Here is a 26352-nt window from a genome sequence, read left to right as displayed (position 1 = left end):
CGTTCGCTCGTCACGCCGAAGACCCGGGTTCGATTCCCCACATGGGCACATTGTGTGAAGCCCATTTCAGGTGTCCCCGCCGTGATATTGGAATATTGTCAAAAGCACTTTAGAACCATACTCACTCACTCACTCACCACCCAAACCCTCAATAACCCAACCCTGTGTTTCAGATCCCTTACTGTCCTGCTCTCTCGCTACCTCCCCCTGAAACTCTCACTCCTCATCACCACACCCCTCAATCACTCACCAACCATCCCATCAACCCCCACCCCTTTACAACACCAACCCACCCCCCCCCCCCCCCCCCCCCCCCACCCACACACCCTGTTTTTCAGACTGCTCAATCCCCTGCCCCCTAACCAACCCAACCGTTTATCCACCACACCTCAGCACCCACCCCCTTCCCCCCTCAATCCCCAATCCTGTTTAAGAAAGACCCGGGTTCGATTCCTAATTTCTGGTGGCCTCGCCGTGATTGCTGGAATATTGCCAGAAATCGGCGTAGAACCATACTCACTCACTCACACTCACTGAAACGTGCATATGTACATTATTTTCAGAAATACAAAAACGATCATCATCTTCCTATCACTGTAGACTTACTAAACACATTTGCCATTGGTAATAAGTAAATAAATTTGTAAATGGCAATTTGTAATTTTCCTAAAAACAGCGATAACTAGTGGAAAGTGGGTATTGGGAATATGACAGCCCAGGAACAGGTACAAAAAAACGCCTCAACAGAACGCGCCATCTTTGACGGCGCTCGTGCTGTGACAATAAAATGGTGAAACAGGTTTCCCGCCTATGGCATAAACTGCACGTGCATGTTAGGTGCATAAATGCGTTCGTCTGTAGGGTATAACCACACGTGATGAAAGCACACAAAAGAAATGCCACGACTGTCACAGGAGCAGAGAGAGAGAAACATCAATATGGTCGAAATGGGGGCAACAAAGGTCCCAATTGCCAGAAGGTTTGGTTGTACACCATTGACAGTAGCCAGGCTGATTCAACGGTACAGGCAGACAGGGAGGACACAGGACAGGCCTAAAACCGGACGACCCCGAGTGACAACACCACTGGAAGGCGGTCAGACACGGCTCATTCCCCTGCAAAACAGATTCGTAACAGCGACGGCGACGGCAGCAACAGCGTTGGGACATCCCATTAGCCAACGTACAGTACTACGACTTCGTGCTGCTGGAATCCGAGCGTATCGTCCTTTCCGAGGAATGGAACTGACTGCTCAACACCTCAGACTGCGATGGGCGTAGCAGGTTCGACGCTGGCAAGTGAGAAATTGGCGTCGAGTGTTGTTTACTGATGAAAGTAAGTTTAACTTATTTCGAAATGACGTTTGACTCCGGCATGTATCCCAGATGTCCATCCATTCGGCGGGGGAGGTGTCGTTTTGCCCTGGCCTGCCCACTCACCTGATAAGAATCCTATTGAACATCTGTGGGACCATCTTGACTGACAGATTAGAGCACGCCATCAGCCTCCCGTCAACAGACAGGAATTGCAGCAGGCCCTGAGAGACGAGTGGCAACGAATTCCAGTCCACGTCATCGATGAGGCGGCGTATCACAGGATGCAATGAGGCATCTGGAGGTCATACACGCCATGTGTCGACAATGAACTTGTAGTGTGCCTGACAATTTGTTGGTGACATTTCAGACAACCTTTGAAAATGAAATTTCTTACCCCACCATTGTTTACCTTGAGCTTACATTACCTGTGATTGTACAATTTCATTCAAACTGTGGTTGATCAATCATTTGTGACCCATCCCTAGATTATATCATAATTCACAACAAAACCTCTTCTTGTTATTTTTTATCGATCATGGAACTCGACATATACTTTCTTTTGCCGCCCAGTTTACTAACGAAGACAAGTAGCTGTGTTTTATATTAAATTCGATAAAAAGAAACATATTCTTCTCTAAATAAAAAATGCATCTTTCAATACATGTTCATGAAGACGTATGAATACAATTTGCAAAGCGCACGATTCGAGTGCTTGCGCGTTTATCGCCCGCTTGAGAATGTCAAGTGTGAGTCACACACATCCAGTTAGAAATTCTAGAAAACGTTTGTGGTTGCCTCAAAAACATTTCAAGGTATTTCAATAGACATTTGCCACTTTGTCATACTGTTATGTATATCCATTGTGTAGTCGTATTACCAAACATTCCTTGAACCTGTTCAACCGCTGCCCACCGTTCCTCCTGTTTTATGTGTGTGGCCATACCTCACAATACATACGTATGTATACACGGCAACAAGAGAACACCATTATGGGTGTGTATCTTGGTGTTTATGACGTCCCTGAATGTTGTATCCGCGCTATTACCCATCCGTATAGAGGGTCACGTGGGGTACATATCACTTCATTCTAAAGACAAGTGTCGCGTCTTTAGTACATCGTCAGTCGGAGCCTGCGCAGTATGTATTTGTGACACTTGCCTTTGATTATTTACGTTTGTGTAAGTATTGATTTTTTCGTCATTTCATTCACACGTAACCTTTATTGTGTTAGTTTTCTGAGATTTCCGTAGTGGAATTAATCAGTGTGTGACATATATGATTATGTAGCATATTTATAGACATTACCCTGGATTTTGACAATTGGTGATTCAAATGTATCAACAGTGTACAGTCAGTTTTATGTGAGTGAGTGAGTTTGATTTTACGCCGCTTTTAGAAATATTCCATCAATATTATTGCGGGGTATGCCAAAAATGGGCTTCACACATTGAACCCATGTCAGGAGTCGAACCCGGGTCTTCGGCGTGATTAGCGAACGATTTAACCACTAGGCTACCCGACCGCCCTCAGTGTTATGTACATGTATGGTAGACACTCAAGACCTGTCACTGTTGCCTCACTGACACATCATTGACACATCATTGACACATCAATGACAAATCACTGAAACATCGTTGACACATCATTGACACATCATTGACTGACCACTGACACACCACTGACACATCATTGACACATCATTGACACATCATTGACACATCACTGACACACCATTGACTCACCACTGACACACCATTGACTCACCACTGACACACCACTGACACACCACTGACACATCATTGACACATCATTGACACGCCACTGATACACCACTGACACACCATTGACTCACCACTGACCCACCACTGAAACACCATTGACTCACCACTGACACGCCACTGACACACCACTGACATACGACTGACACTTATTGACACATCATTGACACATCGTTGACACATCGTTGACACATCATTGACACCACTGACACATCACTGACACATCACTGACACATCACTGACACACCACTGACACACCACTGACACATCACTGACACATCGTTGACACACCACTGACACATCATTGACACATCATTGACACGCCACTAACACACCACTGACACACCATCGACTCACCACTGATACACCACTGACACACCACTGACACACCACTAACATACGACTGACACTTATTGACACATCATTCACACATCACTGACACATCATTGACACCCCAACCCCAACCCCAACCCCCACCCCACCCCACCCCACCCCACCCCACCCCACCCCAGCCCCCACCCCACAAGCAAAATCACCTCCTCTAACAGAATATCAAGCGGTCGGTTACAAACTCCTGTAAGGCTTCATTGTTCAATCTCAGTGTCTGTGTCGACGTGAGGTCAATGCTACAATTGTCACAGGCTTCATTTCATCTGTATGGGTGTACTTCATGTGTAACGGGAAGCCCCGCTCACAATACTGGCTTTGTACTGCGGCAGCTTGTGCAGGTCTCAGGTACGTTCGATGTTCTTCTCTCTTGTATCCATGTTGCTAACATTGTGTTGTGTCAATGATGCTAACATTGTGTTGTGTCCATTTTGCTAACATTGTGTTGTGTCCATGTTGCTAACATTGTGTTGTGTCAATGATAATGACATAATGTTCCAAGATGTTGACATTGTGAAGAGTCCATGGTGCTGACATTGTGATGTATCCATGATGTTGACACTGTGTTGTGTCTATGATCCTGACATTCTGTTGTGTCCATGATGTTGACACTGTGTTGTATCCATTGTGTTGACACTGTGTTGTGCCTATGATGCTGACACTGTGTTGTGTCCATGATGCTGACACTGTGTTGTGTCCATGATGCTGACACTGTGTTGTTTCCATGATGCTGACATTGTGTTGTGTCCATGATGCTGACACTGTGTTGTGTCCATGATGTTGACACTGTGTTGTATCCATTGTATTGACACTGTGTTGTGTCTATGATGCTGACATTGTGTTGTGTCCATGATGCTGACACTGTGTTGTGTCCATGATGCTGACACTGTGTTGTGTCCATGATGTTGACACTGTGTTGTATCCATTGTGTTGACACTGTGTTGTGTCTATGATCCTGACATTGTGTTGTGTCCATGATGTTGACACTGTGTTGTATCCATTGTGTTGACACTGTGTTGTGTCTATGATGTTGACACTGTGTTGTGTCCATGATGCTGAAACTGTGTTGTGTCCATGATGTTGACATTGTGTTGTGTCCATTCTGTTGACACTGTGTTGTGTCCATTTTGTTGACACTATATTGTGTCTATGATGCTGACACTGTGTTGTGTCCATAATGTTGACACTGTGTTGTGTCCATGATGCTGACACTGTGTTGTCTCCATTGTGTTTACACTGTGTTGTGTCCATGATGCTGACACTGTCTTGTGTCCATTGTGTTTACAATGTGTTGTGTCCATGATGCTGACACTGTGTTGTGTCCATGATGCTGACACTGTGTTGTGTCCATGATGTTGACACTGTGTTATGTCCATGATGCTGTGTTTGTGTTGTGTCCATGATGCTGACACTGTCTTGTGTCCATGATGCTGACACTGTGTTGTGTCCATGATGCTGACACTGTGTTGTGTCCATGATGTTGACATTGTGTTGTGTCCATTCTGTTGACACTGTGTTGTGTCAATTTTGTTGACACTGTGTTGTGTTCATGATGTTGACATTGTGTTCTGTCCATTCTGTTGACACTGTGTTGTGTCCATTTTGTTGACACTGTGTTGTGTCCATGATGTTGACACTGTGTTGTATCCATTGTGTTGACACTGTGTTGTGTCTATGATCCTGACATTGTGTTGTGTCCATGATGTTGACACTGTGTTGTATCCATTGTGTTGACACTGTGTTGTGTCTATGATGTTGACACTGTGTTGTGTCCATGATGCTGAAACTGTGTTGTGTCCATGATGTTGACATTGTGTTGTGTCCATTCTGTTGACACTGTGTTGTGTCCATTTTGTTGACACTATATTGTGTCTATGATGCTGACACTGTGTTGTGTCCATGATGCTGACACTGTGTTGTGTCCATAATGTTGACACTGTGTTGTGTCCATGATGCTGACACTGTGTTGTCTCCATTGTGTTTACACTGTGTTGTGTCCATGATGCTGACACTGTCTTGTGTCCATTGTGTTTACAATGTGTTGTGTCCATGATGCTGACACTGTGTTGTGTCCATGATGCTGACACTGTGTTGTGTCCATGATGTTGACACTGTGTTATGTCCATGATGCTGTGTTTGTGTTGTGTCCATGATGCTGACACTGTCTTGTGTCCATGATGCTGACACTGTGTTGTGTCCATGATGCTGACACTGTGTTGTGTCCATGATGTTGACATTGTGTTGTGTCCATTCTGTTGACACTGTGTTGTGTCAATTTTGTTGACACTGTGTTGTGTTCATGATGTTGACATTGTGTTCTGTCCATTCTGTTGACACTGTGTTGTGTCCATTTTGTTGACACTATGTTGTGTCTATGATACTGACACTGTGTTGTGTCCATGATGCTGAAACTGTGTTGTGTCCATGATGCTGACACTGTGTTGTGTCCATTGTGTTGACACTGTGTTGTGTCCATGATGCTGACACCGTGTTGTGTCCATGATGCTGACACTGTGTTGTATCCATGATACTGACACTGTGTTGTGTCCATGATGCTGACATTGTGTTGTGTCCATTGTGTTTACACTGTGTTGTGTCCATGATGCTGACACTGTGTTGTGTCCATGATGTTGACATTGTGTTGTGTCCATGATGCTGACATTGTGCTGTGTCCATGATGCTGACACTGTCTTGTGTCCATTGTGTTTACACTGTGTTGTGTCCATGATGCTGACACTGTGTTGTGTCCATTGTGTTTACACTGTGTTGTGTCCATGATGCTGATACTGTCTTGTGTCCATTGTGTTTACAATGTGTTGTGTCCATGATGCTGACACTGTGTTGTGTCTATGATGCTGACACTGTGTTGTGTCCATGATGCTGACACTGTATTGTGTCCATGGTGTTGACATTGTGTTGTGTCTATGATGCTGACACTGTGTTGTGTCCATGATGCTGACACTGTGTTGTGTCCATGATGCTGACACTGTGTTGTGTCCATTGTGTTGACACTGTGTTGTGTCCATGATGCTGACACTGTGTTGTGTCCATAATGTTGACACTGTGTTGTGTCCATGATGCTGACATTGTGTTGTGTCCATGTTGCTGACACTGTGTTGTGTCCATGATGCTGACACTGTGTTGTGTCTATGATGCTGACACTGTGTTGTGTCCATGATGCTGACATTGTGTTTTGTCCATGATGTTGACACTGTCTTGTGTCCATGGTGCTGACACTGTGTTGTGTCCATGATGCTGACACTGTGTTGTGTCTTTGATGCTGACACTGTGTTGTGTCCATGATGCTGACATTGTGTTGTGTCCATGATGTTGACATTGTGTTGTGTCCATGATGTTGACACTGTGTTGTGTCCATGATGTTAACATTTTGTTGTATCCATGGTGTTGACACTGTGTTGTGTCCATGATGTTGACACTCTGTTGTGTCCATGATGTTGACACTGTCTTGTGTCCATGATGCTGACATTGTGTTGTGTCCATGATGTTGACACTGTCTTGTGTCCATGATGCTGACATTGTGTTGTGTCCATGATGTTGACATTTTGTTGTGTCCATGATGTTGACATTTTGTTTTGTCCATGGTGTTGACACTGTGTTGTGTTCAAGATGCTGAAACTGCGTTGTTCCCACTGTTATGATGTTGTATTGTGTCAATGACGCTGATACCGTGTTGTGTCATCTGTGGTGCAGGATATGTTCAAAAGTTTCGCAAACATAATTTCCTCTTTGAAGGTGACTCATAGACACATGCTAATGCTTTACTTGGAATCATATGATGTACTGACTTTAGCAGACTACGGAAAGGGTTATTTGACTATGTGAGTTCCGTAAACATCAAAAGCAACAAGGTGATTGTGCAATGTTTACTTATCAAAAAAAGAAACACAAAACCAGATTTGTGTGAGGTAGGACATTTATACGAGGAACTGTACAAGGTATTGAGCCAAAATGTTGTGGAGAGAACGCTTTATGACTGTAGTCATCTCAGTTATCGGTACATAGGAAAAGTCCAAGGTGAAGGTCAGCTACTATCAATAACGCGTATGTCCCCCGCTGGAATCGATACCGGCTTGACATCTCCTGCCAATGGAAGAGACGAGTATTTGCCCAAGCGTCCTGCAACGCCAAAGCCAACTGCTGCAACGTCTGGGGTTGGGTTGACGTCGGCGTAGCCGTCTATCTAATTCAATCCACAGATGCTATATCGGGTTGAAATCCCGGGATATGGACCAAACCTGTCTTGCGATGATGAGAGATAGCCGCCCTTTACATTACTTTACCTCCACCAAACCTGTCCACTTCCTTTACGCAGTTTCCGGCGTAACCTTCTCCCCGACGTCTGTAGACCCGTGCTCTTCCCTCCCCTCGACGGAGACGAAATCTTGATTCGTCGCTGAACCAGACATCTCCCCGTCGCAAGTGATGACACCTGTGTTGATGACACCAATGCAGTCGTTGTTGACGATGTTGTCGACTCAATACAACGCGTCGAGTAAGACGTCTTGCTCGTAGACCTGCTGCTCTTAAGCGGTTTCGTACGGTCTGGTCGGAGATTCCGCGCAGTCGGGGTATTTTGCATGCGGTTGAGTTGGCTGTGGTCGCCCTTTCACGTTGGTGGCGCAGTCGGATGTAGCAGTCTTGGGCGGGAGTAGTTATTCTTGGTCGTCCCGACCTCGACCGATCACGTGTTGACCCATGCTGTCTTGTGATGGTGCTGGGCACTACATTGAACACCCTTGAGCGCCATTTGACGTTGTTTCATTGCACTTCTGTTAACCTTGGCATCTTGTTAAACTGTCACTGTTCGATTGACGCAGATGCCAGGCAATCACAAAAACTGCACTTTATTACCGTTCATAGTGCTGCTGCATGTGCAGTGGGTGCAACTCAAAGGCCCTTTTGTTAATGCACTGGGTGCGTTTTTCCGAATCGTACGTGTTTCCCGACTAATGGTTTGCATGTCCCTGTTTTGATCATTTTGATCCCGGGAATTTGTCACTGACACTATAACACATTAAACCTATTCATTTTGCACCTCTCGGTAAGCTAAGTTTGTTTTTATGGCCAAAAATATCTTTTTTGCGTTTCTTGTTTTGAAGAGTATATATGGGAACAGTAATTTCGTCACACTGTTAACATCGGGCACAGGGTGAACTCTTCTTGCGTAAGGTCGACGCTGCGATATAAATGTAAATTGTTAACACTGTGTTCACACGTAATGAGTTCCACTTGCTCGTTCCTACTGTACTTGTTTTACTTCTCTGTTTGTTTGTTTATTTGTTTATTTGTTCATTGTCGTTTAACACCGTGAATGACACCGTGGTGTAGTGGATAGGACGTCTGCTACAAAGTCCATGGTTCAATCCCGTGGTGTAGTGGATAGAACGTCTGCTACAAAGTCCATTTTTCATTCACGAGGTGTAGATCGGGTAGTCAGGCTCGCTGACTTGGTTGATACATGTCATCGATCCCAATTGCGTGCATCGATGTTCATGATTTCAATCACATGACTCCCTGGTCCAAACTCGATTATTTACAGACCGCCGTCACATAGCTGGACTACCGCTGTGTGCGGCGTTCAACAACAAACAAACAAAACATGTTGTCGCCACTGGGTGCATATTATATTCAGGATACCCCGCTGGGTCGCAATGACGCCAGTCTGTGGTACACAGTGCAGTGAGCTGTAACCTTTACAGTCTTAGTTACCCACGTTGAAGGGCGGGGGGTTACGTAGACCGTGTGAACGACTCTCAATCAAGTCCTGTGCAACAGGCCTGCAGAAGGTGTGCCAGATGGAATCCCTCTGACATGCATGACTAGTTACTGAGGCGCATTTACTACACATCTGTGTCTACACACGCAGAGTTCCCACTGTGTTTGATTATTAAAATTGTTATGCATAAATGTCCATAGCAATTAACATAGCAGTGTACTTGTATTAACGCCTCCATCGTTCTGCTTTACTAGTCATTAGTACGATGTCAATAGTTACAATATGACATGCAGTGAAATAGATCACAGCACACGGGACTTAACACTCAGGGTAGGGTGACATGTTGTCAATAGTTACAACATGACATGCAGTGAAATAGATCACAGCACACGGGACTTAACACTCAGGGTAAGAACGGCATGTTGTCAATAGTTACAACATGACATGTAGTGAAATAGATCAAAGCACTAGGGACTTAATATTCAGGGTAAGGGACACGTTGTCAATATATACAACATGACATGCAGTGAAATAGATCACAGCACTAGGGACTTAATATTCAGGGTAAGGGACACGTTGTCAATATATACAACATGACATGCAGTGAAATAGATCACAGCACTAGGGACTTAATATTCAGGGTAAGGGACACGTTGTCAATATATACAACATGACATGCAGTGAAATAGATCACGGCACTCGGGACTTAACATTCAGGGTAAGGGGGCGTGTTGTCAATATATCCAACATGACATGCAGTGAAATAGATCACAGCAATCGGGACTTAACACTCAGGGTAAGGGGACAAGTTGTCAATATATACAACATGACATGCAGTGAAATAGATTATAGCACAATTGTCCGATCAGTGAAGAGTTAGTAAAGATGTGTCAAGTAAATACTCATGTAAATGCTTTGATTGCTGTGGACTGTCTGGACACGGATCGAGTTTACAGTTTGCATTTCTTCATTTTCGTCACAAGGGTAGGTTTCCCAATGTATACCAAAACACTATTTTACAGATCAAACAATGTGTCTGTATTTCTACATACTTGGTGATTCCCAGGGGTTTCCATAAAGATATGGAAGCAGTCGGTTTACGTCATTTAAACAATACAGGCTTGTGAAAAACGTATATAAAAAAGTTATTCAAACGCTTATGAACGTTGTTTTTTTTACATGTAACTTGCCTCTCGTCCCATTGGAAAGGCTGTATATCAGGGTTAGGTTTAGGTTTAAGCTAAGGCTAAGATTTAGGGTTAGGGTTAGGGTTAGGGTTAGGGTTAGGGTTAGGGTTGAATGTGGCTGTATATCGTCTACACTTCACATTAAAGGGTTAGTGTTAGAGTTAGCACTGGAGATGGTTGTATATCGTCTACACTTCACATTAAAGGGTTAGGGTTAGGGTTAGGGTTAGGGTTAGGGTTAGAGTTAGGGTTAGAGTTGAATATGTCTGTATATCGTCTACCCTTTACATTAAAGGGTTAGGGTTAGGGTTGAATATGGCTGTATATTGTCTACACTTCACATTAGAAATTGATGTGTGTTTGCACTACTTTCTTAGTTTCCACAAACATCGTTTCATGAGGTTTATTTCAATGCAAAGGCCCCACTACATGCGGCTTATCACTCAGAACCACGACCACTGAATACCAGTGTAAGACTACACGTATTAATCTTGACTTCTGTGTCCTTGCATACAACGAACCACATGTTTCTAAATGCATTTTTTTTTAAACAAACCAAAAGACATGAACATTGCTATACGATCTGTATGTGAGGAACATTCTCATAGGAATTAACATGGCACTCATTCGACTATAGAATGATAGCATAATTTAGCAATATAGAAAATCAGTTTATCGCTAAACGTTCGTTCGTTGGTGAATGTGTGAGTATGGGTTTACGATGCTTTGAGCAATATTCCAGCAATATTACGACAGGGGACACCGGAAAATGGGCTTCACACATTGTACGAATGTAGGGAATCGAATCCGGGTTTTCAGCATGACAAACCCTCTCTACCGCAGTGGATTAGCATTGCCAACTTGTGAGAATCACCACATGCTATGAGTGGCCTTTGAGGTGAGACACCTTCAGGGACAATGCAGACATTTGCCGTTCAGATGTATTAGATAAGCTTAGCGAATAAGTCATGTTCAGTTGAACTAATGGCCTCCGAAGTCCTAACCAATATATTTTGCACCTAACAGTAAAGAAAATGAGCACATGTTAGCAAAAAACAACAGTTCTCATACAAAGGGTAGGTTTCTCGGCAGGATAAAAACAATGGATAAAAATGATATCTATTTGGGATATATGTTGATAGAGATGCAAATATCAAAGGTCAAGTAGGGACTACTTTCAGTGTTTACAAACAAACATGGCGTCGCCCTTGTCCTTCGGCGATCGAGTCAGAATTAACCATTTGGAATCTTGATAAACTACTTAGATGATTGCTGTCATTATCAAAAGGATAGTTTGATATACTGAATATCAGTTTCAGCAGCAGTTTCCATATCTTTGCTTGTAGACCTCTGCGGCTTGAAACTTTTTCCCCAAATTAAAACAGTTGGATTTGGCCGAAATATGTACGAATAGTTAGCTCGTTTCATTTTGTCGTTGTTTGTACATCTGACTGCACTTCGTAGCAATATGACAGGACAGGCGCACTCTACACAAACGTGACGTCGTAGAGGCTAGGGTTAGAAAGGGCAGTTACCCTAGTGTACAGGCTGATGGATTGCCGCGAATTGTACTTAGAAACAATTTGTGAAGGCAACTGTTATTTGACTACATGTATTTACGCTACTGTATAAGAGACAGGTTTGAGATGGAACGATATTGACTGTTGTCACTGTCCAACGGACACACTACTTACCTCAGTACTCCTGCCATGCGAGGACGATTAATAAATATGTTCTTTTTGCAAACAGTGGGGACAGTTTCAATGCAACACGTGACAATTATCACAGTCGCCACAGGCGAGGTCATCAAAACGCAGGTCACGGGGATTTCATCTGGTGAAGATGTTGCTTCCTCTGATGTTGGAGTGGAGCACATTTCAGGCGTCACTGGGGGAGATGACAGCGTGGATAAAGAGGACAGCATGAAGCAGGTTACTGTTATTTCATCCGATGAAGATGTTGCTTTCTCTGATGTTGGAGTGGAGCACATTTCAGGCATCACTGGGGGAGATGTTGACAACTCGACTGTAGTTGGTGTGGTAAAAGGCGGAATGCGCAACAAACAGACCGTGATTGACAGCGATATATGTATCAAAGGCAGCAGAGGCCAACCTGACGGAGATGACACAGATGCAGATGACAAACCGAAGGAAGTCACTGGAGTTGCAGGTGGTACTGTCAAGGACTCTACCGTTGTTGGGGAAGTTCACGGAGGCATGGAAAATGAACAAAGCATCGAAAATTCTAAAATCTACTCTGATGGTGGCTTCGGTGGAAACCTTCAGTTCCTTGACCTGAACATCAGACAGAGAGAAGATTCTGGCGAACAGCAAGATGGCGCTGTGCAGATCATCAAAGACTGCATCATTGATCTTCGAAAACCTGATGACCCCACAGACGAAGGTAAACATGCATACTGAATCTATGAAGACGTTTCAGGGTTCTATATACATACATCTGTAAACATATGATTTGCTTGCACAGTGAATAATGTGCCTGACAGAGAAATATGTAATTGAAACGATCCACATAGAGTCCATTAGATATACCAATATGGCTGGTGTATGTTGATATTTATTGTAAATGTATAAATGTCGTATATATTGTATTATCAACTAATTGGAGGTGATTAAATGGCATTTGATTGACTAACCTTCCAAAAACCTAACAAGACTAGGACTACAGTTCCCTGATTGACTAACCTTCCATAAACCAAACAAGACTAGGACTACACTTCCCTGATTGACTAACCTTCCAAAAACCTAACAAGACTAGGACTACAGTTCCCTGATTGACTAACCTTCCATAAACTAAACAAGACTAGGACTACACTTCCCTGATTGACTAACCTTCCATAAACCAAACAAGACTAGGACTACATGTACAGTTCCCTGATTGACTAACCTTCCATAAACCAAGCAAGACTAGGACCATAGTTCCCTGATTGACTAACCTTCCATAAACCAAACAAGACTAGGACTACACTTTCCTGATTGACTAACCTTCCATAAACCAAGCAAGACTAGGACCATAGTTCCCTGATTGACTAACCTTCCATAAACCAAACAAGACTAGGACTACAGTTCCCTGATTGACTAACCTTCCATAAACCAAACAAGACTAGGACTTCAGTTCCCTGATTGACTAGCCTTCCATAAACCAAACAAGACTAGGACTACAGTTCCCTGATTGACTAACCTTCCATAAACCAAACAAGACTAGGACTTCAGTTCCCTGATTGTCTCATCATTTGGTTTGGTTTGTTTGTTGTTATACGCCCGACTCAGCAATATTCCGGCTATATGGCGGCGGTCTCTAAATAATCGACCAGACGATCCAGTGATTGACATCATACACATCGATCTACGCAATTGGGATCGATGACATGTATCAACCCAGTGAGCCTGACCACCCAATCCTGTTAGTTAGATCTCAAGTATCGGTTGATGAATACCAATTCTAAGCCGGAATCTGCCTCATAACAGAAATAGTATTGTTTGCTTATTCAGTTAAAGAACTGACTGCAATATATTATGGAGCGGATCAAAGCAAAGTAAGCACATAAGGTTTACCTACATAAACACGAAAGATTTGGTCATATCTTATGAAATGTATTTCTCAGGCAAAAAGCGTGATGATGCAAATTGCAACAAGGATGAAGCAGGATCTGCAACTGGAGACTCTGTTGAGGAGCCAGGTACGGAGTATATATAAATAATATCGTACACAAATGTGAAACAAACAAAACATAGGGGAAACACCTAACTGTTATGGAATTTGCAAATTGTAGAGTAAAACTTCATTCACTTATTTGATCATATTTTCAGAATGTGGGTGAGTGATTGAGGTATTCCGTCGCTTTCATCAATATCCGTGCTGTACCAAGTCGGGGAACACACGACATAGGCTTCACACGTTATAACCAAGGGGGGAATCGAACCTGGGCCGCCGGCGTGACGAGCGAACGCTTTAACCTTAGTAACCCGGCTGCCTCTTTCAATATGTACGATTTGACAACCACAGTATACGATAATCCATGTATTTCCACAGCAACAACAAATTTAAAGCTACCGTTAACAGTCTTCGTGATTGCTCCTTTCATTTCAGATGAAGACACTGAAACACAAGAAATGCAGAAAAAGGTTTTGTACTGGCGTTTCTATTTTCTTCTGGTGTCATTTTCTGTGACAATGTGAACAATAAGAAAGAAGAGAACACGGCAAACACCCTTATTCCTTCAGTCTTTTGTAGAGCCAAGAGCAATCTTCAAATAAAACATAGTAGAACATTGTTAACACTGAGAACTCCATAATACCAGCCTAGTTCGGCAAGGGTGGAAACTGGACTTTTGTAGTCAGTTAACTCACTTGCCTCGGGAAGATGAATAACATATAGATACCAGGGTGTTCTTATTATTGAAGGCTTGATAAATATCTGATTAAAATATGTTAGAAAGGTTTACTAATGTCAGTAAATCTTGTTAAAACCATGTTGTCATGTATGCCTGAGGAGTACACAGTGAGAAGTGCACAGGGTGCAACACAATACACAACAACCGTTTTAGGACATTTGGAGCACTAGATCAATACCTATTCATTTTTTAAAGATTTATATCTAAATTTAGAAAAACTGAAATCGTCCTTAATGACAACATCACATAGAGCCTGTAACTCATTATAACCATTACATGACAGATACAGGAAGTGAAGGAGCAGTCTGAGAGGGAGGAGGAAACACGGCGACTCATGCTGGAAAGACAGGCAGCCACGGAGGAACAAGAAGCACGACAACTCATGCTGGAAAGACAGGCAGCAATGGAGGAACAAGAAGCACGACGACTGATGCAGGAAAGACAGGCAGCCACGGAGGAACAAGAAGCACGACGACTGATGCAGGAAAAACAGGCAGCAATGGAGGAACAAGAAGCACGACGACTGATGCAGGAAAGACAGGCAGCCATGGAGGAACAACTGCAAAGTAAGCAGAACAGTAGAGAAGATATTACATGAGGACATCAAACGTAACCCAACTATTTAATTTGACATTTACAGTTCTATTTCATTTTTTTAAATGTTACATAGCACTTTTTACTTGATATTTCAAATTGTAAATAATTTAAGCTCAGTTTAACAGATATGGTGATAATGTTCTATATCTGAGCTATATAAATAGAGAATCTCACCCGAGTGTCTTTTGATATCAAATATATCAACGAGTGTTGATATATTTGATATCAAAAGACACGAGGGTGAGATTTTATTTATCATCCAACATCATTCTTCCAACTTTTTCAGTTTGTAGACAGTAATTAGCAGTGTCTTAAGTGTAAAAAGTACTGCTTACAGCTTCAGTAGCAGAGCCATTAGTGATGTCATTTGATTGTGACGTCATGGTAACCAGTGACGTCACAATGGTATGCAAAGCATTGTGATGTAATTTCATTGCAGCGATATCTACAGTGTAGATATCGCTTGATCTCAATCAAGCGATATATCCTGTGGGAGCCAATGTTGGACGATAAAAACAAATACAATCACTTTAAGTTAAATACAATATCTAAACTTTAACTTTATTTTGTTTTTAGGGGAACAAAGAGAACGAGAACAGATGCAGGCTGAGGTAAGTAAAGTTAGGTTTTCTATGAAAATGATGAGCCGTCTTCATGGCAGTCGTATATTAATACTGTTTGTGATAAAGATTTAACACTAAACTGGTATGGCAAGCGTTGTGGGGCCATTGTGTTTCTAATAAAACATCATTCTTATGTAAAACCATTGACGGGCAGGGAAAATCAGGTTGTTATGGAGTGACGACTGAAGAATAACAACATTATTTTCCTTAACAATTTAAGTGAAAAAATATTGTCACTTCGGATTTTCAAAACACGAACAGTTCTCCGAATATCTAACAACTGTCTTGTGTCATCCCTGTATGCCATGTTTGACTGCACCTTTCATATGCTTGAAAATGTTTGAAAGTCTTTTAAAGATACAGTTAGGTTCCACGTGCATATTCAAGTGCATTATCCCTAATGTGCAGGAACGTGTCATTTTGCTCTTATACTTACAGGTGCAGAGAATAAGCAATGAACAAAGACAAAATGGTAGGTATTGTAGAAATTCGGAAAGGTAAATAATTATCTGCAGTAAGAAGCCACAAGTACAAATAACATACTGCAAACATCACATGATGAGAAAAATATTAATTATCTTTAGTTCCGAGCATTTCATCACCAATGTACGATATAAACACTTATATCACTAACACATCATCGAGTCTTTCAAAGGCATATAGAAGTGATACGCATAAGGACAACGATTTATGGATGTCAACTTACTCATTGTGAGGAATACAACGTTTCGGAGTGTATACATTCATCAGGTGATAAAATGAGTTATGCATCATCTGAAATAGACAAATAATGCTACCGGTGACACATAAACACATGACTATTACAATTAACAGAAACATTTTTGTATTGTGAAGTGCCCTGGAAAAAAAGTGTAAAATCGTTATACCTCGGATCGTTTGCTCAAAGACTTGCAGAAAGGGTACAGTCACAACCGGTAACAATTTCCCGTGGAAGGATCTTGAAATGGACCACCAGAGATCGAACCATTTTGAACATTGACGCAACTCATAGAATTGCAGCATCTTAGACGGACAGGTAACCAGTGCTCTGTATTTGCAATGGAATTGCCATTACGATTTTTTTTGATTTTTTTTTTCAATATAAATATTTTCTTGACCAATGTTCGCAAGGTCTCTTGGCTGACATGGTAATATAAATTACCAATGGATGAGATTAACCAGTCAAGATTATCCACCGGGACAGATTTAATATTTCACTTATATCACTAACACATCATCGAGTCTTTGAAAGGCATTTGGAAGTGATACGCATAAGGAAAAGGATTTATGTATGCCAACTTACTTATTATGAGGAACACAACGTTTTGGAGTGTATATATTCATCAGATGACAAAATGAGTTATGCATCACCTGACAATAGCAAAACACTGTAGCCAGTGACTCAAAAATATTAATATAATAATTAACAGAAACAGTTGTATTGTGAGAGTGAACCGTTTTGAACATTGACGAAACTCAAGGAATTGTAGCATCTTGGACGTATAGGTCACCAGTGCCCTTCATTTACCCTGGAACAGTCATTACGATGTTCTTCATTGAATATAAATATGTTCTTGACCATGTGAGCAAGGTCTTTTGGCTGACGTGGAAATATGAATTGCCAATGAAAGAGACAAACCAGTCATGAACAGCTGTGGACATTATATCAAGGGACCACTGATGGCCAGTGATGACACCAGGAGTTCGTGAAAAGGATCACTTCTCGTAAAATAGGTTTGGCATTGTGATAAACTTCAGAAACACTTCGTATGCACGATCTATCTAATTGGGTCAACCAGCGATTTGTATCTGGGTTACTTCCGACAAAGTCAAGCTAACCATATAAAACACAGCAGAACTATCAGGATGTGAGACCATGAGGAAAGTAGCCCTTATCAGAATCCATCATATATAGCGTAAACTAAACTCCAACGTGAACATATATGAGGCTATTTGAAACACCACCGTCGATTGCTGGACATTAAGGTCAGGTCACTGGTTATGGTATGTGTATGTGCTGGTCATATCCTTTGCCACACAGAGAACATTAATGTTCACGAACATTCAACTGGTTACGGTTCATTCGCTTGTATTCTTCAATCGATCCATGCAGTGTGATGTTGTTCTCTCTACTTAATGTATTCATACATGTATTAATGATGTATTTAAATCATTCACTGTTGTATAAGTAAGTAGCAAAGACAATCAATCTGAAAATATCGTATCTTCACGTACTCATAAGACGTTGTATACATGAAATACTCAGCTCAAGATTTAATTTGTTTTCGATTTTTTTATAAATATATACATGCAAGAGTTATGCCACTGTGTCTATGGGATTCTGCTAAGGATAATCTGGAATATGTTTTATTTGACCGTGAGATAGTTACATGTAGGTTTTTATCAATGTCAGATATTTACATAAGCAATGTCGACATGTCCATGCACTAATGTAATTGGTTTCTATATAACTGCTATACATTATAGTATGGTAAACAAGGCACTGCCATGTAACTAAACAAAATTATTTCCATACTCACAAGAAATCACCGCCAACAGCTCCGATCATACAATGAGCATGTGTTTATGAATCACTATCAGATCGTGAAGATACCAGGTGTTCGCGAAAAGGTGAGGGCGCCCTGCCTCCTCGGTGACTCCCGTCAAAAACACATGCATCGGCAAGTCAACTGTGCACATTAAATATGGAAAATAGGGAATAGCATTTGACATGACTGTCGCCTATAACGATAACCCTATCACCATCTGTCTTTTGTAGCTGCATACAGAGGGCAGCCCAATCCAGTCGTCGTCAGTCCTCACATGGCTGCTGGTGGGATGGAGGTAACTCTAGGTGCCACGAGATTGGCCAAGGAAGGGAAAGGTAAATACTGATGTCAATGAGTACCGATACGTCTTCTACATACACTTGGAACACTCAGTAACAACGGGGACGAGTAAGTATTGATGTCAGTGTATACAGATATGTGTTCTGGTTACCTGTGGAACACTCGGTAACAACAGAAACAGGTAAGTATTGATGCCAGTGTATACAGATATGTGTTCTGGTTACCTGTGGAACACTCGGTAACAACAGAAACAGGTAAGTATTGATGCCAGTGTATACAGATATGTGTTCTGGTTACCTGTGGAACACTCGGTAACAACAGAAACAGGTAAGTATTGATGCCAGTGTATACAGATATGTGTTCTGGTTACCTGTGGAACACTCGGTAACAACAGAAACAGGTAAGTATTGATGCCAGTGTATACAGATATGTGTTCTGGTTACCTGTGGAACACTCGGTAACAACAGAAACAGGTAAGTATTGATGCCAGTGTATACAGATATGTGTTCTGGTTACCTGTGGAACACTCGGTAACAACAGAAACAGGTAAGTATTGATGCCAGTGTATACAGATATGTGTTCTGGTTACCTGTGGAACACTCGGTAACAACAGAAACAGGTAAGTATTGATGCCAGTGTATACAGATATGTGTTCTGGTTACCTGTGGAACACTCGGTAACAACAGAAACAGGTAAGTATTGATGCCAGTGTATACAGATATGTGTTCTGGTTACCTGTGGAACACTCGGTAACAACAGAAACAGGTAAGTATTGATGCCAGTGTATACAGATATGTGTTCTGGTTACCTGTGGAACACTCGGTAACAACAGAAACAGGTAAGTATTGATGCCAGTGTATACAGATATGTGTTCTGGTTACCTGTGGAACACTCGGTAACAACAGAAACAGGTAAGTATTGATGCCAGTGTATACAGATATGTGTTCTAGTTACTTTTGGAACACTCTGTAACAACGGGGACGGGTAAATATTGATGTCAGTGTATACAGATATGTGTTTTAGTTACCTGTGGAACACTAAGTAACAACTGAAACAGGTAAGTATTGATGCCAGTGTACACAGATATATATGTGTTTTAGTTACCTGTGGAACACTAAGTAACAACTGAAACAGGTAAGTATTGATGCCAGTGTATACAGATATGTGTTTTAGTTACCTGTGGAACACTAAGTAACAACAGAAACAGGTAAGTATTGATGCCAGTGTAAACATATAGATATGTGTTTTAGTTAACTTCGGAACACTCAACTCTAATACCTTCCGAACACTCAGTTTTAAAAATTATTGAAACCAGATTGATGCATGACACTGTCATGTTTCATCTTGGAAACAGCTGTCCCGTTAGGAGTATTATAATCACCAGTATGTCAACATTTGTTTCTCTATGGTGCAAGATTCCTTTACTTTCACATAGCACTTTGTTTTATTTAAGGTCTTGTGGAGAACATACAACAATTCGTAAGTTGGCTGAAGAACTTGAAATAAACAGAAGAAGCAGTGCCACAAACGACAACCCAAGGTCACAGAGAGGATTCTCCAGACAGACAGCAGTTACAATACGTGTAGCTACCTTGGTGCAAAGACTTGATATACAACAATGGACAGACGTGTTCAGAACATTTCAATCCATGTAACTTCAAAAGTCACTTTTAGAAAGGGATCATCGAAAATGTTTTATACTTTTCAAAGTTCATGCTTCATTCGCGACATGTTTCAGAATTACTTCTACTTAAAAAGACAACCTTCCTGGAATGTTGTTTGGTCAGTCTCTTTAAAGTCTGTTGATTATCGCCATTACTGCAAATCTCGATCAGGCGTCTGGGTTGCCTTGTGTTGAATCCAAATATGGTCATATTGTAAAAAGATAATGCCAACAGCTGGAATGTGCAAAAAGTGTCGTTATACTCTCTCACTCGCTTTTTCATTCTCAAATATATTTTTTCCTCAAACAAACAAGACTTTTGTATTATGGTTATTTCCTATTGTAACCATGCTCCCCCAATTCATCAATAACTATTGCATTTGAGTAGCATCAATTGATATGCTATTTGATGCCTATGCTTATGAACTTCATCACAACTGCGAATGGCGGATGCGAGCAGGTCCCCAGCAACTGATGGCTGTCGTAAGAGGCGACTTGGTGGATCGCGTGGTCAGACTGCGCTGACTATAACAGCCATACAATCAATAATACTCTTTGCGGGTTATATATCTTTGTAGTTGTAAGGTAACATTTTTGTTTCTCCTATCCTTTGTTGCAATCGACTGAGAATATATATTGTAAATAGTTCCTCAATTTCTTCAGATTTAGATAATTTTTGAAAGAGTAAACGCAAATGGTCCAACGAATTACGACACACCTTTGGTGATAAGCCCAGTTTTCAGGTTTACACTTCCGGGCGATAACAAAAAGATCCCTTCTTGTAAGGGGCGGTCGGGTAGCCTAGTGGTTAAAGCGTTCGGTCGTCACGCCGAAGACCCGGGTTCGATTCCCGATATTGGTACAATGTGTGAAGCCCATTCAAACTACCACATCTTGTTTTTTCATAGGGAGGTAGGGCTTCCAGGATAGTATCTGGCAATATTATCAGGGCTGATTCCAACACGATATTGACTCAACCGCGTGAGGTGGCAACTTGGACATATCATCATCTGTAGTTTTAATTCTGCATATAAGTCGCAATTTCAAGGTTTGACATTTGTAATGACATAATCATACTAAAAGGTATAAAATATAGAGGATATTCCTTGTGTCGAGTGAAAGATCATGTTTCTCTCATCGAGTGTAGCCCTGTCACATATTCAGCCAGACTCACTCACTCACTCACTCACTCACTCACTCACTCACTCACTCACTCACTCACTCACTCACTCACTCACTCACTCACTCACCCACTCACTCACTCACTCACTTGTTTTTTACTCCATATATATTATACGTGTAGCTGGTGTCAGATTTATTCTGAAGAAACTGAGTAATTATATTTTGATCAATTGCATGCTACCCGGATGAAGAAGCTAAGTTTGCATATGTGTAGTAAATGAAACGCATGTAAAATCCCGCGGAACTGAGAACATTCTGTTAAAGAGGGCTTCGGAAACAAATATGCAAGGACGACATACTGATTGACATAACTCACTTACACACATTGCGACAAAGTGTAGTTGTGTTCAGGAGCACGTTTACAGAAATACGTGTGCAAGGATGACATACTGATTGACATAACTCACTTACACACATTGCGACATAACCAGAACAGGCAAATATTTATAACATATTTTACAGATAAAAACATTTGGTTTAACGTTTGAGCTATTGACATGTAAGTTGGGAATATCAGGCAAAATATATATCTTCAAGTGAATTATTTTTTGCTCTTGTAAAAGTATTAACAACTATAGGTTCTTATATTCGATATTTATACTCAACAATGTTGTATTCCCTTACAGTGGTCACAAATGCATAAATAACAGTTATATTTTGTGATAACATATTTTGACAAGGACCCTTTTAAGCTTATTTTCTGAAGATGATGTTTTTGTACCAGGAGAAGGCATTAATTCCCTGCCGATACATGTATTGGCACCATAAATGAAAAGCACAAATTCAGTTGTCCATGATAGGTATCTGGAGCGATATTACCAACATCCTAAACTATGTTTCTTATTGGTTTCCATTCGTGAATAAACTTAATCATTTAGTTATTGTTTTGTGTATTACATTTCTTACTTTTCAAGATCTCAGATGTTGTACTAACTCAAGAGACATGCCACCAGGGCACCTTACGTGCTGACAGCCTGTTAACCTTTGACATGGAAAGGTGCAATGTTTCTGGGGAAGCAAGAAATATTTAAAATAATATTTTCTTAAAGAACTCTGTATTAATGTAACCGGGTTAATTGGCTATACCCGTTCTTCAGAACCTTCAGTTCCTACTGAGATCACAGTGGAAAGGCCAACTGAAGGGGAGTCAGAAGAAGCTTTAGAAGGAGATGAGATTCCTACTGAAGAAGGGAGGGAAGAAGAAGAGCCAACTGATGATACTGTTCACCAGAACGAGCAAGATGAAGACAGATCTGAGACTAGGGCCACAGGTAGTGAGGATGACAGAGAAGAACAAACCAATTTGCAGCCAGAAGATGCTTCCCAGCCACGGCGGTCAACCAGGACCAGGTCACAGCCCAGCTGGATGAGAAGTGGAAAATATGTTCTTTCTGAAAAATGTGATCCTGGAAATCCAGAATGGCTTGCCAGAGCCAACTATCTCAATTCTCTGCTAGCAGATGATAGATTCCGGGATCAGCGACACCGAGTGGCTGATACTCTTCTCGACCTTGTTAGCGGCAAGGTCAAATGATGAGACATCATTTTCCTGTGGGGGGAAGTATAAAATTGCTGATTCTTCATCAGACAGATCATCGCTTGTTTCGACAGCCGTGTTCTTCCTCGGCTTAGGCACAGGTATTGGTACTTGTCGTCGTCTGGGTTTAATGGCTGGTGGCATTTTGACTGGCAAAGAACTAACTGGCAGCAAGAGGTTACGATGTAGCACTCTATTTCTTCCCTCTCCATTCTCCTTTCCAACCTCAAAGACAGGTATCGATGGATTGGGATGGCGCAGCACAACATATACATCTTCCTCCCATCTGTTAGCTAATTTATGTCTTCCATCAAAGGCCACAATCTTTACAAGGACTCGATCTCCTGGTTCCAACATTGAAGCTCTGGCCCTCTGGTCATAGTAAGTCTTCTGCTTGGCCTGAGATTTCTGAGATGCTGTTGAAGCTATGTCATAGGCTTGCCTCAAACGGTCCTTCAAGGATTTGGTGTACTCTGTTATGGACTTGCTTTCCTGAATTTCCATGTCCAATCCAAAAACAAGGTCAACTGGAAGTCTTGGATGTCTTCCAAACATCAAGAAAAAGGGAGCTACAGATGTTGACTCATGGCGGGTACAGTTGTAGGCGTGGACAAGTGGACCTACATGTGCCTTCCAGTTCTTCTTTTCATTTCGTTCCAAAGTACCAAGCATGTTACAAAGAGTACGGTTGAACCGTTCTGTCATCCCATTGCCCATTGGATGGTATGGCGTTGTCCGGGACTTTTCTATCTTCAGAAGCTGGCACAGTTCCTGCATCACCTTCCCTGTAAAATTGGCTCCTTGATCAGAATGGATTCTTTTTGGAAGACCATAATGGATGACAAAATTGCTGAAAAAGGCTTCTGCTGTTGTTTTTGCTGACATGTTCTTGGTTGGGTAGGCTTGGGCGTAGCGAGTGAAGTGATCTGTCACAACCAAGACATGTTCTATTCCTCCTTTAGAAGGTTCTAGGGAAAGGAAGTCCATGCATACAAGCTCTAGTGGCTCGGAAGTCTTGATGCTGATTAAGGGAGCTTTGATGTTGGTTGCAGTTTTCCTCCTTAGACAACGCTCACAATGTTTTAGGTGGGTCTCCACGTCACGTGTTATCCCTGGCCAGTAGAATCTGTCCTGTAGAAGTGATACAGTCCTGTCTCTTCCAGGGTGTCCTACATTGTCATGGAGGCTCCTCATTGCCGCAGTTCTTAATCGAGAGGGTAGAACTAGCTGTTCCCTGTCTACGCCATTAACACTGGCGAATCTGTATAGAACTCCTCGCTTGAGTTTGAACTGACTGTAGTTCTTCATCAATGATGTCATTTCAGGATCCTTCAGGTAGTTCATCCGGTCTGGTCTTGCTCCATTCCTCAAGTGTTTGATAATTTCTACAAGGGCTTGATCTTTAGCCTGTGATCGTCTCCAGTCTCTGGCATTCTGTTCACATCTGTCCTCAGTTAAGTCAAGGTCTTCATCTTCAACCACATCTGCAGAGAGGCACAGACTTTCCACAAGATTCGTCACATGGGTAGAATGACAAATAGCTCTGACATAATCTTTTGCAATCTCATCCATGTCATCAGGGTCTTCCTTGACTGGTAACCTGGACAGAGCATCGGCATCACTGTTGGATTTCCCTGGGCGGTACTTAATGCTGAAATTATAGCTGGAGAGAGCAGCAAGCCATCTATGACCCGTGGCGTCTAATCGAGCACTTGTCAGCACATACGTCAATGGATTGTTGTCGGTGATAACCACAAAGTCATGACCCCACAAGTAGTCATGAAACTTCTCTGTGATAGACCATTTCAGACACAAAAACTCCAGCTTGTGTGCTGAATAATTTCTCTCAGAACGACTGAGTCCTCTACTTGCATAAGCTATTACTCGTGGCTGTCCGTCCTGCACCTGGTAGAGTACTGCACCTAGTCCATGACCACTAGCACCTGTATGTAGTTCAAAGGGCTTGGTACAGTCAGCATATGCCAGAATTGGTGGCATGGAGAGTCGCTGCTTTAGTTCGTTGAAAGCACTCTGTTGGGCTTCCCCCCACATCCAGTTAACGTCCTTGGGTTGCTTTGACTTCTTTGAAGCTGACTTTGGCATTAACTCTGAAAGTGGTTTGGCAATTTTGGCAAAATCTTTGATGAATTTTCTGTAATAGCCAGCAAATCCTAGAAATTTCCTGACTTGCTCCGGGCTGGAAGGAGTTGGCCAATGTTGCACTTTGTCAATTTTCTCAGGGTCAGCTTCAATTCCATGTTCTGAAACAAGGTACCCCACATACCGAACTTTTCTTTTGAAGAACTTGCACTTCTTGGTGGCTAGTTTGAGCCCACATTCTTGTATCCGTTGGAAAACTTGTTTCAGTCGTTGAATATGTTCTTCATACGTGTTAGAGAATATGATCAAATCATCGAGATGGATCAAACAGATGTTAAGGTGTAGACCTTCAAGGCATCGTTCCATGAGACGCTGGTTAGTGGCTGGGGCGTTGGTAAGTCCAAATGGCATACGATTGTACTCGTAGAATCCTAGAGGTCCTACAGTGAAGGCAGTTCTTTCTTTATGAGCTTCCTCGATCTCCACCTGGTGATAACCACTTTTCATGTCAAGGACTGAGAAGAACTTGTTTCCCCCCAAACAATCCAGTAAGTCTTCAATCCTCGGCAGAGCGTAGGAATCTTTAATGGTTCGGTCATTAAGCTGGCGAAAATCTGCACACATCCTGAGACGCCCATCTTTCCTTCTGGCAAGTACAATATTGGATGCCCAAGGACTGTGTGACTTCCTGATTACTTCAGCTGAGAGTAGTGTTTGAAGATGGTTCCGAACTTCATCATACATTGCAGGTGGTATTCGGCGATGTCTCTGTTTGAAGGGAACTTCATCAACAATGTCTATCCGATGATGCACCATGTTGCTACATCCAATGTCATCATCATGTTTGGAGAAGATGTCTGTGAACTTCATGATGATGTCAAGTCCCATCTGTATCTCTTCCCTTGTCAGGTCAGTGTCATCAACATCGACTTGGTTGATGATGTCATCTGGGTCTCCTTGTTCTCCAGTTGGTAGCTCCGGAATA

At 42.0% G+C, this 26352-nt stretch overlaps 2 protein-coding genes across 3 annotated transcripts; one reads left to right on the top strand and one right to left on the bottom strand.

The window, feature by feature from the left end:
- Window positions 1-2365: 2365 nt before the first annotated feature.
- LOC139477197 (trichohyalin-like) lies at window positions 2366-21712 on the top strand. Of its 2 annotated transcripts, none has more exons than XM_071259757.1 (9): window positions 2366-2494; window positions 12155-12808; window positions 14028-14102; window positions 14513-14547; window positions 15100-15382; window positions 15990-16024; window positions 16475-16508; window positions 18816-18920; window positions 20339-21712. In XM_071259757.1, the coding sequence occupies exons 2-9, from the start codon at window positions 12169-12171 to the stop codon at window positions 20389-20391; spliced, it is 1260 nt and encodes a 419-aa protein (XP_071115858.1). In that variant the 5' UTR covers window positions 2366-2494; window positions 12155-12168; the 3' UTR covers window positions 20392-21712. The 2 variants fall into 2 exon arrangements, with proteins under 2 accessions (XP_071115858.1, XP_071115857.1); XM_071259756.1 differs by lacking the exon at window positions 2366-2494 and adding an exon at window positions 3703-3829.
- Window positions 21713-23183: 1471 nt separating this feature from the next.
- On the bottom strand, window positions 23184-23844 carry LOC139477242 (uncharacterized). The gene has a single exon (XM_071259795.1). It carries the CDS (start codon window positions 23820-23822, stop codon window positions 23184-23186), a length of 639 nt encoding a protein of 212 aa, XP_071115896.1. The 5' UTR covers window positions 23823-23844.
- Window positions 23845-26352: the final 2508 nt, after the last annotated feature.

The sequence above is a fragment of the Haliotis cracherodii genome, unplaced genomic scaffold, assembly GCF_022045235.1.
Source record: "Haliotis cracherodii isolate W230 unplaced genomic scaffold, xgHalCrac1.p SCAF_32, whole genome shotgun sequence".
In the NCBI taxonomy this organism is placed as follows: domain Eukaryota; kingdom Metazoa; phylum Mollusca; class Gastropoda; order Lepetellida; family Haliotidae; genus Haliotis; species Haliotis cracherodii.
This window is presented reverse-complemented; position numbering and strand designations above follow the sequence as displayed.